General features: G+C 48.6%; 1 protein-coding gene across 5 annotated transcripts in view; it reads left to right on the top strand.

Moving 5' to 3' along the window:
* DYSF (dysferlin) overlaps positions 1 to 16421 on the top strand; it is a 515016-nt gene that overhangs the window by 91298 nt on the left and 407297 nt on the right. For all 5 annotated transcript variants that reach the window (XM_063925289.1, XM_063925290.1, XM_063925288.1 and 2 more), the window contains exon 3: positions 1501 to 1592. In XM_063925289.1, the coding sequence (XP_063781359.1) occupies positions 1501 to 1592 (92 nt within the window). The remainder of the gene's footprint in view (positions 1 to 1500; positions 1593 to 16421) is intronic.

The following is a 16421-nucleotide window of genomic DNA, read 5'->3' as shown; positions in this document are numbered from 1 at the left end:
CAGTCCCAGTACAGGGGTTACATGTCTCTGCTGCTCCAGCCTTACTCATCTGTGCACAGTCCCAGTACAGGGGTTACATGTCTCTGCTGCTCCTGCCGTCCCTATACAGGGGTTACATGTCTCTGCTGCTCCTGCCATCCTTATACAGGGGTTACATGTCTCTGCTGCTCCTGCTGTCCCTATACAGGGGTCACATGTCTCTGCTGCCCCTGTCGTCCCTATACGGGGTTACATGTCTCTGCTGCTCCTGCCGTCCCCATACAGGGGTTACATGTCACTTCTGCTCCTGCCGTCGCTATATAGGGGTTACATGTCTCTGTTGCTCCTGCCATCCCTATACAGGGGTTACATGTCTCGGCTGCTCCTGCCGTCGCTATATAGGGGTTACATGTCTCTGTTGCTCTTGTCATCCGTATACAGGGGTTACATGTCTCTGCTGCTCCTGCCATCCGTATACAGGGGTTACATGTCTCTGCTGCTCCTGCCATCCGTATACAGGGGTTACATGTCTCTGCTGCTCCTGCCATCCGTATACAGGGGTTACATGTCTCTGTTGCTCTTGTCATCCGTATACAGGGGTTACATGTCTCTGCTGCTCCTGCCATCCGTATACAGGGGTTACATGTCTCTGCTGCTCCAGCCTTACTGATCTGTGCACAGTCCCAGTACAGGGATTACATGTCTCTGCTGCTCCAACCTTATACATCTGTGAAAGAATCCTAGTACAGGGGCTACATGTCTCTGCTGCTGCAGCTTTACACATCTGTGACAGACACAGTACAGGCATTACATGTCTCTTCTACTCCAGCCTTACTCATCTGTGCACAGTCCCAGTACAGGGATTCCATGTCTCTGCTGCTCCTGCTTTACACATCTGTGCACAGACCCAGTACAGAGAGTACATGTATCTGCTGCTCCAGCCTTACACATCTGTGTACCAGCCTGACACATCTGTGCGCAAACACAGGATTACATGTCTCTGCTGCTCCTGCTTTATACATCTGTGCACAGACACAGTACAGGGGTTACATGTCTCTGCTGCTCCAGCCTTATACATCTGTGCACAGTCCTAATACAGGGGTTACATGTCTCTGCTGCTTGAGCCTTACACATCTGTGCACAGTTCCCGGCCACTGTTTTTACATTCTCATGTTAACTAAAGTCTGTATTGCCCGAACGTGGATGGTCGTGGGTGGCCCACGTTTGGCTGAAGCGGTGTCACTGGTTACTGCAACTGTTTTAGCCATGAAAAATGATTCTCCTCTGGCAGAAATGCAGGGACCAAATTTGACCATGTATGGTCCAGATGGTTGTACTCTCCCTTCGGCAAATATGGCTCTTCGGGGGACTGGGTGTTTTTTTCTTGAAAACTTGGCATACTGCGGAGTATGTAGGGGTATATGTCCCGGCCACTGCGGGAAGCGCACGTTTGGCCCATGTATGAATGATGGTCAGCGATTATAGCTGTGGATAACATTGTGTCTCTTTCTCTCCCTGTAGGGATTTGAATGGGACTTGAAAGGTGTTCCTCTAGATACCAGTGCTGAGCTCCATGCAGTCGTCAAAGACCATGAGACAATGGGGAGGAATAGGTAATATAAATATATATATTCCTAGGAGTAATGTGATGCTGAGTTTCCTGATTTATGTTATATATTGCGCTCTCTGTATTCCATATTCTTTATAGACTCTGAACCCCGCCCCCCGGAGGCCACATGCTCATGTTATCATGCAATACACTGTGAGAAGGGGTCTGGGACTCAGTGTCGACACCAATTAGGTCGACACCACTTCCCAATTGTAGTCCACGTGTATCTTAGAGTTTGAAAACGTTCAAAAAATTAGAAAAAAAGTGTGAAAAACTCATGTTGACATTTGTCCATGTCGACTGTGTTCATGTTGACCTTTTTTCCATGTCGACCGGTTTCAGGCATCGACATAAGGTGTGTTGACCAATTGGCATCGACCTAAGTGGTGTCGACGTTATTGGTGTCGACCTGGAGTCCGGATGCTGTGAGAAGAGCTCTCTATAGAGATTATTTTAATAACATTGATTTCCTGCACTTTGTATTTTTGTCAGTAACATATTAGGGACACTGTGCTGTCACTGGGAACTTATTACAGACCTTTAGCAGAGTTTGGTGCGTGGTGGCGTCTGGTCTCTGATGCTCTGTGGTTCTCCATTCATGTGTTCTTTGCTGGACGTTGCCATATCACACCAGGATGACCACGGTTGTCATCGCAGCGATCGCAGCTGACCTCAGATGCACGCCCCGAAAATGGCAATGACACATCTGCGTTTTCTCAACCGTTTACCACAAACGCCATGTTGCCTCCCACAAACTGTCACTTCCTGTCAATCCCTTTGCGGTTGCATCTCACCGGGCCTGTGATTGCAGAGCGATCTCACTTTGGTCTTGGCGCACACGTAGTAGTACGTTCACGGGGCATGCTTAGTCTGCTGATGATCTCCCGATTTGCCTTTTTGCAATTTACCAATCCTTGCTGAATTAGGCCCTATGCGGGCTACATCCTGAGCGATTAGACACTTGTATCAATCTGCAGCATTATACAAAGATGAAAATAGTTACTGTAGAAAATCGCTTTTCTCTACAGTCTGTGCATGCTTGTGAGGCCATGACCGTCGCCATATCACCGTCAGTGATAGTATTACTTTCCTTTGTAGCTTGTGGTCTTCTCACAAGTCAGCATGGTTAGCAGTGTCCCTTATTCAGCACGGATTGCGACTGAACGCACACAGGACGTCATTCCGGCTCCAATGCTAAATAACAGAAAATGATGGCGGTACGACGGCATACACAGCCTAGCTGCGTATGAAGGGGTTCAATCCTAATTTCTGAGTAAGCAAACCATTCGCAATTGTTTTGCTATCATGTCGCTGGCCGCCGATTAGCATTCTGTGTGGCCGGCCCTGCGCTGGGAGCCCCCAGCATGTGATCTAACCCGTAACAGATTCTGCAACTGATACTGAATAGGGTCCACTGATTGCACTCACCATTCTCCCGATAAGAGCTGCCCTTTGTGATAGCTGTCAGTCTCTGGACGTCGGGGTTTATGATCTGGGAGTTCATCTGCGGTGTGACGCAGTGGCCGCAGGGGGTGCTGGGAAGGATTTGATTGGATCCCGCTGACAGCACTGATGCGGTAAAAAATCCCATAGACTTCTATAGGGTAATGCCAGCTATAGCTGGTGTTACCCTCCGCATCAGAAACCTGGTGATGGGGCTATAGTACATAGGGAATATGCAGTACATCCCTGAAAACTGGGTTCTTACAGCATTTTCCCATTAGTACATCCAGCTGTCACCATGTTATACTGTAATATGGCCCCATTGTGGCACCAATAACTGTCACCGTACTATAATTCCTATTACAGCAACATGTGATGCCTTATATCACAATGCAGTCTCATAATAACATCATGTACCTACCAGGGGTTAAAGTGTGGGGGGGGAGAAACTAGTTCCACCTCCATGGCCCTGCACAGTAATTCCAACAGAAAAGCCCTCCCAATCACTTACGTCGGTAGATAATGCAGGCGGTGATAGTGTTACTGATGCAACCAACCAACCAACCCCCCCCTACCCCTTCCCCACCACCACCCTTCCTCAGGTCCTGGTGGCTCCATTGTCCTCCTCAATCTATGGCCCACCGCTCTTAGTACTCACACACATACGGGGTCTGTCAGTCAGTATTTGTCCTATCAAGTCCCATTGGCTTCCTTTTCCAGCACAGCGTATGTGATGTCATGCTGTCACCGCCACTGAAGTAAAGAAGATCGATGAAGAGTAGCAGGCTCTTTGCAGCTTGAAGAGAAGATGAGAGTGGGCTGGAGGGACAAGAGAGACGGGGAAGCTGCTGGAGGGATAGAGGCAGAGATTCGTATAAGGGGCACTAGTATGGGCATAACGTGTAAGAGGCACTACTATTGCTGGCATTATGTGTAAGGGGCACAACTTCTGTGAGCATTATGTGTAAGGGGCACAACTACTGTGGACATTCTGTATATAAGCGGCACTACTGCTGTGGGCATTATGTGTATAAGCAGCACTACAGTGGTCATTATTTGTAAGGGGCACTACTATTGTGGGCATTATGTGTAAAGGGCACTACTGTTGTGGGCATTATGTGTATTGGGCACAACTACTGTGGGCATTATGTGTATTGGGCACAACTACTGTGGGCATTATGTGTAAGGGGCACAACTACTGTGGACATTCTGTATATAAGCGGTACTACTACTGTGGGCATTGTATATAAGGGGCACTACTGTGTGGCATAACATGCATAAAGGGTACCATTGTGTAGCGCAACTTGATAAAAGGACACTACTGAGTGACGCAACCTGAATAAGGGACATTACTATGTGGTGTAATGTGAATAAGATTGTGCTACTGTGCGCTGTAAATTTAACTGAAGGTACTATTGTGTGACTACGCTGCTTCTTTGTGAGCTCAATGTCCCTGTATAAAGTTGGGAAGTAGGGCACTAATTTATAGTTTGCAGGGGGGTGCCGAAAACACTAGCACTGTCCCTGGCTCCGTTTAATGTGAGGGGAAGGGGAGTGGTTGGCGGGGTAAATGAGTTCCACCACCTCTCCAGGACCACTTTAAGCCATGGTACCTACTATTGTGCCTCTTTGTAGTCCGTCTAGATACCATGCAGTAATGCTGTCCCCTTATTCTGTTGTATGATTACTGTATGTTCTTTTGTTGTGACAAAGTCTTGCCCATTATTACATAACATCATTACTTCTATCACGGCATGTCTACCCCAGCACCCATTTGGGGCCCTGGGTACGGTTAGAAGCTGGAGTATTTGGTGTATGCAGTAATCTGCATTGTACAACACTTCATACATCAGTTACCGCTTCTCATCAGACTGCCTCTTACAGATCAGTCATTTCGCATCTGCCTTGTACTGAGTCTGACTGACGTTCGTTTTCTGCGTTATCCAGTCATTGACTGGAAACCAGATGTCTCTGTGTCTGTTATAGAAGAGACAGCGTTGGTTAAACACACAGGGGGCCATTCCGAGTTGATCGCTCGCTAGCAACTTTTTGCAGCGCTGCGATCAGGTTAAATCTCGGCAAAACTTTGCATGCGTAAGCACCGCAATGCGCAGGCGCGTCGTGCGGGTACAAAGAGGATTGGTGCTGGTCGATGGATTTGACGAAGAATCCATTCGCACAGCCGAACGCAAGGTGATTGACAGAAAGAGGGCGTTTATGGGTGTCAACTGACCGTTTTCTGGGAGTGTTCGGAAAAACGCAGGCGTGTCCAAGCGTTTGCAGTGCGCCGTGTCTGACGTCAATTCCGGGACGAAAAAGACTGAAGTGATCGCAGCGGCTGAGTAAGTTCAGAGCTACTCAGAAACTGCCATCGGCTGCAAAAGCGTTCGCACACTTGCAAAGCGAAAATACACTCCCCTATAGGCGGCGACTATCTGATCGCAGCGCTGCAAAAAGTTGCTAGCGAGCAATCAACTCGGAATGACCCCCATAATACGCTAAATGCAAGTTTGAATTATTAGAAATAAATCTCATCCCGGATAATATTCGCTGTTTATTTATGCTGCTCCCCACAATGTCCTGTAAGGTTTAGTTGAAGAAAAATGTTGTTTTGCCACAGGCATAGCTTTATTAGAGAACATCGGTGCAGATAAGTTGCATCTCACCTTGGCAGCAGCGCACCCCTGTATGCTATCAGCAAGCCAGCACTTCATGACCCATGTTCCAGTCATTAATAAACAGAAGATATGACCTAATTTATTTACTTATTACCAGTTATTTATATAGCGCACACATATTCCACAGCGCTTTACAGAGACTATTTGCCCATTCACATCAGTCCCTGCCCCAGTGGAACTTACAATCTAAATTCCCTATCACATGTACACACAGACACAGTCACACTAGGGTTAATTTTTGTTGGGAGCCAGTTAACCTAGCAGTATATTTTTGGATTGTGGGAGGAAATCCACACGAGTACGGGGAGAATATACAAACTCCACACAGTTAGGGTATGGTAGGAATTGAACCCATGACCTCAGTGCTGTGAGGCAGTAATACTAACCATTACACCATCCGTACTGCCCAACCTAATGCCGATCTACGGTCCTGGTGCTCTATATATCAGTGAAATTGTTGTAGTGTAGGAATCATATTTGGCACATCTCTAATATCAATACTATCTTCCCAAAAGGTGACTGCAGGGTACTCACAGATTGCAATCAGTACTAGAACACCACTTGGGCCAGTTGTGTGTATTCTTGGCATGAACAGTGGTTCTGTGATGGTAAAATGCTTAGACGGTTTAAGTCTTGCTGTGAATAGAATGGATTGTGTTTCAAAATGGCTGCCATAGCAGGAGATTTACAGTGATGAGCCAAACCCATACTTGCCTACCTGACCCTCTCCACGAGAGAGAAAATGTTCTGTTCCTGGACTTTCCTGGTAATGTATGACTGTCACCACCTGTGGTGAAACACCTTTCTTATCAATTAACTAGCTCACCACAGGTGATGTCTATCATACATTACCAGGAAAGTCCAGGAACAGAGCATTTTCTCCCTCATGGAGAGGGTCAGGTAGGCAAGTATGGCCAAACCATTATGACCATCTGTCTAATATGCTGTTGCTACTGGGTTTGCTGGCAAGACAGCTCTAACCCGCTGATGCATGGACTCTGCAAGACCTCTCAAAGTGTGCTATGGTGTCTGGTACCAGAACAGCTAACTCAGGTGAGTTGGGCTGTGGAGCTACTGCGGATCTGACTTGTTGTTCCAACAAAAACCACACATACTATCGGACTCGGATCTGGTGAATTTGGAGGCCAGGGCAACACCTTCAAGTCTTCATCATTTTCTGTGATTTGTGCCACAGATAAGACAGATGGCGCAGCCTTTCTTAACTTGTCGCATCAATGAGTCTTGACCGCCCATCACCCTGGTTCTTCTCGCCTCGGCCCACTGTCAGCTGACCTCAAACATCCCACTGTCAGCTGACCTTGGACATCCCACGTGCCTTGCTGCTTCGGAAATGCTGTGAACCACTAATTTGGGCTTTATTGTAGTCACTCAGGTCTTTACACCTGCCTATATGTTCTGCATCGATTTCGAATACCTAATGTCAGCTTACCATCTAATATCCCTGACCTGGACGTGCTCTGTTATGAAAGTCGACATCATTCCTTCATACGGGAGTAGTCATACTGATTGATTGATTGATTGATTGATTGACTCCTGCGTGTATATTGAGAATTGCCATTTTGATGGAAGTAGGCCAGTGATAACAAAATTAATTACTAGGTGTCTATTTACTAAGCCTTGGATGGAGATAAAGTAGACGGAGATAAAGTACCAGCCAACCAGCTCCTAACTGTCATTTTTCAAACACAGCCTGTAACATGGCAGTTGGGAGCTGATTGGCTGGTACTTTATCTCCTTCCAAGGCTTAGTAAATAGACCCCTAATGTCAGTTTTGGTATATGGGTGTGTGGACCAGTTGAGCGTTGTTGTCCTTCATTTCTGGTTTTTGTCTGAGAGAAAAGTTATTTATATTGTATAGTCTATATACTAATAGTTGGAAAGTTTTGTTATAACTCCATAACATGGTGTACGGGAGACAGAGGGTCATTTTCCACAATGATTTATCATCAGTCAGTGAGGTTTCCGCTATTCCATTTCCTGTGTTTGTTCCTTGTGAAGAAAGGGACGGTCCTTGTAAGGAGCAGAAAATGTATATTATCACGGCAGCCAAAAATATATTCCTCTGTGCATAGGCCACAATATGGGGTAGATTTACTAAAGCTTTAAAAACAGAAAGGTGGTGATGTTGCCAATAGCAACCAATCAGATTCTAGCTATCAGTTCTGTATTGCATCCTAGAAAATGATTGACAGAATCGGATTGCTACGGGCACCACCACCACTTGTCTGTGTTTGATGATTAAAAGGCCCTACACACTTAAAGATTATCTGTCCAATCTAGTTGATTGGAAAGAAAATCTGTCAATGGCTGGGAGCAAATGACAATCAACAATTTGCTACCAAAATCAAGAAAATGGACAAAAACAGTTCAGATAAATTGGTTTAATGAAACAAACTTAACCAATTTGTCTTAAAGTCCATTTTTGTCTGTTTTCCAATGTTTGAGAGCAAATAGTCAATTGCCATTTGCTCCCAGACATTGCCAGATTTTCTTTCCAATCAGCCAGATTGGACAGATAATCTTTTAGTGTGTAGGGCCCTTTAGAGGTCTGTTCATGATGCAGTGAAAAGTGTGGAGAAGTGAGCCTGTGGAGAAGTTGCCCATGGCAACCAAGCAGCTGTTCTGTATTATTTTATAGTATGCAAATTATACATTTTACTTCACTGCTGATTGGTAGCCATGGGAAACTTCTCCGCTGGCTCACTTCTCCACACTTTTCACTGCTTCATGAATAGACCCCTTAGTAAATTTGCTCCTGAGTATTAAAATGAATAGTATTCCATCACTTGACCTACAGTAGGTATTTTTCCTGATCTGTGGCTTAATGGTAGAACGGGGTTTTGCTGCTAAAGCATTTTATCTGATGTTAAAGCTTCCCTATGTTTAATACACATCTTGCAGTGATCCCATGAAAAAAAAGTGTATATCTTCTAAATACAGTGCATCCGGAAAGTATTCACAGCACGTCACTTTTCCACATTTTGTTATGTTACAGGCTTATTCCAAAATGGAATAAATTCATTTTTGTCCTCAGAATTCCACACGCAATACCCCATAATGACAACTTGAAACTTTGCAAATGTATTAAAAATAAATAACTAAGAAATCACATGTACGTAAGTATTCACAGCCTTTGCATGAATCTCTAAATTGAGCTTGGGTGCATCCTGTTTTCACTGATCATCTTTGAGATGTTCCTACAGCTTAATTGGAGTCCACCTGTGGTAAATTCAGTTGATTGGACATGATTTGTAAAGGCACATGCCTGTCTATATAAGGTCCCACACTTGACAGTGCATGTCTGAGCACAAACTAAGCATGAAGTTTAAGGAATTGTCTGTAGACCTCTGAGACAGGATTGTCTCGAGGCACAAATCTGGGGAAGGGTACAGAAACATATCTGCTGCTTTGAAGGTCCCAATGAGTACAGTGGCCTCCATCATCCGTAAATGGAAGAAGTTTGGAACCACCAGGACTCTACCTAGAGCTGGCCGGCCATCTAAACTGAGCGATGGGGGGGAGAAGGGCCCTAGTTAGCGAGGTAACCAAGAACCCGATGGTCACTCTGTCAGAGCTACAGCATTCATCTGTGGAAAGAGGATAACCTTCCAGAAGGACAACCATCTCTGCAGCAATCCACCAATCAGGCCTATATGGTAGAGTGGCCAAATGGAAGCTACTCCTTAGTAAAAAGCACATGGCAGCACGCCTGGATGAAAACGTGCTCCAGAGTGCTCTTGACCTCAGACTGGGGCAACGGTTCATCTTTCAGCAGGACAACTCTAAGCACACAGCCAAGATATCAAAGGAGTGGCTTCAGGACAACTGTGAATGTCCTTGAGTAGCCCAGACTTGAATCCGATTGAACATCTCTGGAGAGATCTGAATGGGTATTGTGTGTAGAATTTTGAGGGAAAAAATTAATTTATTCCATTTTGGAATAAGGCTGTAACATAACAAAATGTGGAAAAAGTGAAGCGCTGTGAATACTTTCCAGATGCATTTTATATATATATATATATATATATATATATATATATATACTAGGTGCTTCATTGCGCCCTTCGGGCACTCTTCACACCGTCGCAAGGGGCTACGCCCCCTTAACCCTTGCATGCCTTTCTGGGGTTCAATATTTGTATTATATGGAGTATTACCTGCATTCCTTTGTTAGTGGTTAAATATTACACAATGAAAGAGCGTACGATGGTGAAGGAGCCACAGCCCTTTGCGACGGCGTGAACAGTAGGGGGTCTGAAGGCGCCATGGGTAGGGGAGGGGCAGGTACGGGTGGTGCGGCGGATGGGGAAGGGGGTGTGGAGGCGCTGCAGGTGGTGGAGGCGTAGGTGCGGGGGTGCCATGGGTGGGGGAGGGGTGGGTTAGGGGGGGACCGCAGATGGAGGAGGGTGTCTGCAGATGCTGTGGGTGGAGGGGGGCAGGTGTGGGGGGAGACATATATGGGGGGTGGATGGTGAAGGGGGTCTGGAGGTGCTGTGGGTGGTGGAGGGGCGGAGGAGTGGGAGCCACGGGTGGTGTAGGGGTACTGGAGGCACAGCGTGTGGGGGATGGGTGGAGTGCCGCATGTGGTAGAGGGGAAGGTGCGGAGGTGTGGTGCATTGAGGAGGGGTTTGGAGGCGCTGCGGGTACTGTACCTGCCAAAAAGGTAGTTGGAGGGCATGCAGTAACAGGGCCAGGACAGGAGTGACAGGGTCAGAACAGGGGTGACAGGGCCAGGATAGGGGTAACAGGGCCAGCATAAGGGTGAAAGGGCCAGAATAAGGGTGACGGGGCAAGGCCAGGGGTGACAGGTACATGACAGAACACAGGGCACGGAAGAGATTGGTATTAGGGACAGAACAGTGGTGACAGACAGATGTGTCTTACCGGAGTCACTGCTGCTGGCTGCTGCTGTTCCACTCCAACCTGTTGGGATCTGCTGCTGGTGGAGACTTGGCATGGCTGACTCTCTCAGGCTGGAGTCCTGCTTCCTCTGCCTGTCAGCATCCCTCCCCCCCTCCTCAGTCACACACCGTAGACCTCGCGCAGCTGCCGGGCACTGTGGTAAGGGGAGACTGGGAGTGACTGGTTAGCCCCCAGGAGACTCTGCAGCTGGAGGGAGGAGGGGGTCGGAGCCTGCAAGTAGCTCGGACTTCTGCAGCGCTACCCACTGGCTAAAGTACGGAACCTGCACAGCGGCAGGTGCCCCACAAAACTGCAGCTAATGCTCCTCCGCGCCAGAGAGACCCTGCTGAGTATGCTGATGTGGGGGGGTCAAGCACACAGTGAGCCGGTGCCCGTCTGTCTGTACGGCATATCCCCTCACACACCCCCATACCTCCCAACTGTCCCGGGGTTCCGGCAGCAGAGCCGGATTACGGGGGGGGGGGGCAGGGGGTACGTACAATGGGCCCCACAGTTTTAGGGGAGTAGCTTTGTCCCAGCTCAGAAGCTCCCCCGTCCTGCCAGCAACAGCGGCAGCATTGTGCTACAGTCAGCACACGCTGCTGCGTATTGGCAGGTCTGTGGTGGTGCAGGGAGGCAGCAGTCTCCCTGCTTTCTTCTGCCTGTGCGGGTGTGAAGGGGGGAGCGGCCACCTCCTCTGGATTTAGCCTTAGCTGAGGAGCCAAAATTCCATAAAAAAACAAAAAAAATCCCGAATTTGCATAAGGGGCGTGGCCACGCGGGCGCGATTAGGCAACGCCCCAAGCCCCACAGCAGACACAGCCATGAGATATGGCTCCCCTGTCTCAAGTGCCCTGGGCCCCCCGACTCATAATCAGCCCCTGGGGGCATACCAGCAGCTCACAGAGCGCAGGGCATGACCCCTCACTGACAAAAACGGGGCCCTCCCGTGAAGCCACGCCCCCTTTTTGCCGAGAGTGTGTGTGTGTGTGTGTGTGTATGTGTGTCCTCCTTCTGCCTGAAGAAAGCTGGGAGGTATGCACCCCTGCCTGTGCCATGCCCATACTACCTGCTTCTGCTCCTAGTAGTCTCCTATAGATTTGGCCAGAACTGTGACTCATTTGACTAACTCCGCCCAGTGTTGTGACTCCGCCCAGCGTTAGCAAATGAAGCACAAAGTCACAGATCTGGGCTATTATATAGGAGATATATATGTGTGTGTGTATGTGTCTGTGTATGTGTGTGTATATATATATATATATATGTATGTACTAGGTGATTCATCGCGCCCTACGGGCGCTCTTCACACCGTCGCAAGGGGCTACGCCCCCTTAACTCCTGAACACCTTTCCGGTGTTCAATATTTGTATTGTATGGAGTATTACAATTGCACGACGAAAGGGCGTCCGATGGTGAAGGGGCATAGCCCTTGCGATAAGGAGGGGGCGGGGGCCGCAGATTGGGGAGGGATCCGGATGCACTGCAGTTGGGGGAGGGGCAGGTGCAGCAGTCGCAGATGGAGGAGGGATTCCGGAGGCGCTGCGGGTGGGGAAGGGGTGCGGGGTAGGGGGTCCAGAGGTGCCGCAGGTGGGGGAGGGGCGGGTGTAGGGGTGCCGTGGACGGGGGAGGGTGTCTGGGGAGCTGCCGGTGGGGGAAGGGCTGGATGGCGGGTGCCACGGGTGTGGGGAAGGGTGGGTGTGGAATATAAGGGGGTATATATAATGGGGTGGGGTACACTGTAGGGGGTATATATAATGGGGATGGGTACATGAGGCCTACACCGCCGCCCAGCCTAGAGTCTGAGGATGCAGCCGGGGTGGAGCGGGAAACACACGGTGCAGAGGCCGTCTGGGCTGGGAGAGGAGTCAGGGGGAGAGCGGCATCCAGCAGCCAGGGCACAGGGACCACAGAGCTGCCTTCACCTGGGGTATATACTAGGGATGTGCACTTGCAATTTTTCGGGTTTTGTGTTTTGGTTTTGGGTTCGGTTCCGCGGCCGTGTTTTGGGTTCGAAGGCGTTTTGGCAAAACCTCACCGAATTTTTTTTGTCGGATTCGGGTGTGTTTTGGATTCGGGTGTTTTTTTCAAAAAACCCTAAAAAAACAGCTTAAATCATAGAATTTGGGGGTCATTTTGATCCCAAAGTATTATTAACCTCAAAAACCATAATTTCCACTCATTTTCAGTCTATTCTGAATACCTCACACCTCACAATATTATTTTTAGTCCTAAAATTTGCACCGAGGTCGCTGGATGACTAAGCTAAGCGACCCTAGTGGCCGACACAAACACCTGGCCCATCTAGGAGTGTCACTGCAGTGTCACGCAGGATGGCCCTTCCAAAAAACACTCCCCAAACAGCACATGACGCAAAGAAGAAAAAAAGAGGCGCAATGAGGTAGCTGTGTGAGTAAGCTAAGCGACCCTAGTGGCCGACACAAACACCTGGCCCATCTGGGAGTGGCACTGCAGTGTCACGCAGGATGGCCCTTCCAAAAAACACTCCCCAAACAGCACATGACGCAAAGAAGAAAAAAAGAGGCGCAATGAGGTAGCTGTGTGAGTAAGATAAGCGACCCTAGTGGCCGACACAAACACCTGGCCCATCTAGGATTGTCACTGCAGTGTCACGCAGGATGGCCCTTCCAAAAAACACTCCCCAAACAGCACATGACGCAAAGAAGAAAAAAAGAGGCGCAATGAGGTAGCTGTGTGAGTAAGATAAGCGACCCTAGTGGCCGACACAAACACCTGGCCCATCTAGGAGTGGCACTGCAGTGTCACGCAGGATGGCCCTTCCAAAAAACACTCCCCAAACAGCACATGGCGCAAAGAAGAAAAAAAGAGGCGCAATGAGGTAGCTGTGTGAGTAAGCTAAGCGACCCTAGTGGCCGACACAAACACCTGGCCCATCTAGGAGTGGCACTGCAGTGTCACGCAGGATGGCCCTTCCAAAAAACACTCCCCAAACAGCACATGACGCAAAGAAGAAAAAAAGAGGCGCAATGAGGTAGCTGTGTGAGTAAGCTAAGCGACCCTAGTGGCCTACACAAACACCTGGCCCATCTAGGAGTGTCACTGCAGTGTCACGCAGGATGGCCCTTCCAAAAAACACTCCCCAAACAGCACATGACGCAAAGAAGAAAAAAAGAGGCGCAATGAGGTAGCTGTGTGAGTAAGATAAGCGACCCTAGTGGCCGACACAAACACCTGGCCCATCTAGGAGTGGCACTGCAGTGTCACGCAGGATGGCCCTTCCAAAAAACACTCCCCAAACAGCACATGGCGCACAGAAGAAAAAAAGAGGCGCAATGAGGTAGCTGTGTGAGTAAGATAAGCGACCCTAGTGGCCGACACAAACACCTGGCCCATCTAGGAGTGGCACTGCAGTGTCACGCAGGATGGCCCTTCCAAAAAACACTCCCCAAACAGCACATGGCGCAAAGAAGAAAAAAAGAGGCGCAATGAGGTAGCTGTGTGAGTAAGATAAGCGACCCTAGTGGCCGACACAAACACCTGGCCCATCTAGGAGTGTCACTGCAGTGTCACGCAGGATGGCCCTTCCAAAAAACACTCCCCAAACAGCACATGACGCAAATAAAAATGAAAGAAAAAAGAGGTGCAAGATGGAATTGTCCTTGGGCCCTCCCACCCACCCTTATGTTGTATAAACAGGACATGCACACTTTAACCAACCCATCATTTCAGTGACAGGGTCTGCCACACGACTGTGACTGAAATGACGGGTTGGTTTGGACCCCCACCGAAAAAGAAGCAATTAATCTCTCCTTGCACAAACTGGCTCTACAGAGGCAAGATGTCCACCTCATCATCATCCTCCGATATATCACCGTGTACATCCCGCTCCTCACAGATTATCAATTCGTCCCCACTGGAATCCACCATCTCAGCTCCCTGTGTACTTTGTGGAGGCAATTGCTGCTGGTCAATGTCTCCACGGAGGAATTGATTATAATTAATTTTAATGAACATCATCTTCTCCACATTTTCTGGAAGTAACCTCGTACGCAGATTGCTGACAAGGTGAGCGGCGGCACTAAACACTCTTTCGGAGTACACACTTGTGGGAGGGCAACTTAGGTAGAATAAAGCCAGTTTGTGCAAGGGCCTCCAAATTGCCTCTTTTTCCTGCCAGTATAAGTACGGACTGTCTGACGTGCCTACTTGGATGCGGTCACTCATATAATCCTCCACCATTCTTTCAATGGTGAGAGAATCATATGCAGTGACAGTAGACGACATGTCCGTAATCGTTGTCAGGTGCTTCAGTCCAGACCAGATGTCAGCATCAGCACTCGCTCCAGACTGCCCTGCATCACCGCCAGCGGGTGGGCTCGGAATTCTGAGCCTTTTCCTCGCACCCCCAGTTGCGGGAGAATGTGAAGGAGGAGATGTTGACAGGTCGCGTTCCGCTTGACTTGACAATTTTGTCACCAGCAGGTCTTTGAACCCCAGCAGACTTGTGTCTGCCGGAAAGAGAGATCCAAGGAAGTTTTTAAATCTAGGATCGAGCACGGTGGCCAAAATGTAGTGCTCTGATTTCAACAGATTGACCACCCGTGAATCCTTGTTAAGTGAATTAAGGGCTCCATCCACAAGTCCCACATGCCTAGCGGAATCGCTCCCTTTTAGCTCCTCCTTCAATGCCTCCAGCTTCTTCTGCAAAAGCCTGATGAGGGGAATGACCTGACTCAGGCTGGCAGTGTCTGAACTGACTTCACGTGTGGCAAGTTCAAAAGGTTGCAGAACCTTGCACAACGTTGAAATCATTCTCCACTGCGCTTGAGACAGGTACATTCCACCTCCTATATCGTGCTCAATTGTATAGGCTTGAATGGCCTTTTGCTGCTCCTCCAACCTCTGAAGCATATATAGGGTTGAATTCCACCTCGTTACCACTTCTTGCTTCAGATGATGGCAGGGCAGGTTCAGGCGTTTTTGGTGGTGCTCCAGTCTTCTGTACGTGGTGCCTGTACGCCGAAAGTGTCCCGCAATTCTTCTGGCCACCGACAGCATCTCTTGCACGCCCCTGTCGTTTTTTTAAAAATTCTGCACCACCAAATTCAAGGTATGTGCAAAACATGGGACGTGCTGGAATTTGCCCATATTTAATGCACACACAATATTGCTGGCGTTGTCCGATGCCACAAATCCACAGGAGAGTCCAATTGGGGTAAGCCATTCCGCGATGATCTTCCTCAGTTGCCGTAAGATGTTTTCAGCTGTGTGCGTATTCTGGAAACCAGTGATACAAAGCGTAGCCTGCCTAGGAAAGAGTTGGCGTTTGCGAGATGCTGCTACTGGTGCCGCTGCTGCTGTTCTTGCGGCGGGAGTCCATACATCTACCCAGTGGGCTGTCACAGTCATATAGTCCTGACCCTGCCCTGCTCCACTTGTCCACATGTCCGTGGTTAAGTGGACATTGGGTACAACTGCATTTTTTAGGACACTGGTGAGTCTTTTTCTGACGTCCGTGTACATTCTCTGTATCGCCTGCCTAGAGAAGTGGAACCTAGATGGTATTTGGTAACGGGGGCACACTGCCTCAATAAATTGTCTAGTTCCCTGTGAACTAACGGCGGATACCGGACGCACGTCTAACACCAACATAGTTGTCAAGGCCTCAGTTATCCGCTTTGCAACAGGATGACTGCTGTGATATTTAATCTTCCTCGCAAAGGACTGTTGGACAGTCAATTGCTTGGTGGAAGTAGTAAAAGTGGGCTTACGACTTCCCCTCTGGGATGACCATCGACTCCCAGCAGCAA

Source organism: Pseudophryne corroboree, chromosome 1 (assembly GCF_028390025.1).
Source record: "Pseudophryne corroboree isolate aPseCor3 chromosome 1, aPseCor3.hap2, whole genome shotgun sequence".
In the NCBI taxonomy this organism is placed as follows: Eukaryota; Metazoa; Chordata; class Amphibia; order Anura; family Myobatrachidae; genus Pseudophryne; species Pseudophryne corroboree.
The sequence above is the reverse complement of the archived record's forward strand: the minus strand, read 5'-3'. Positions and strand labels throughout refer to the sequence as shown.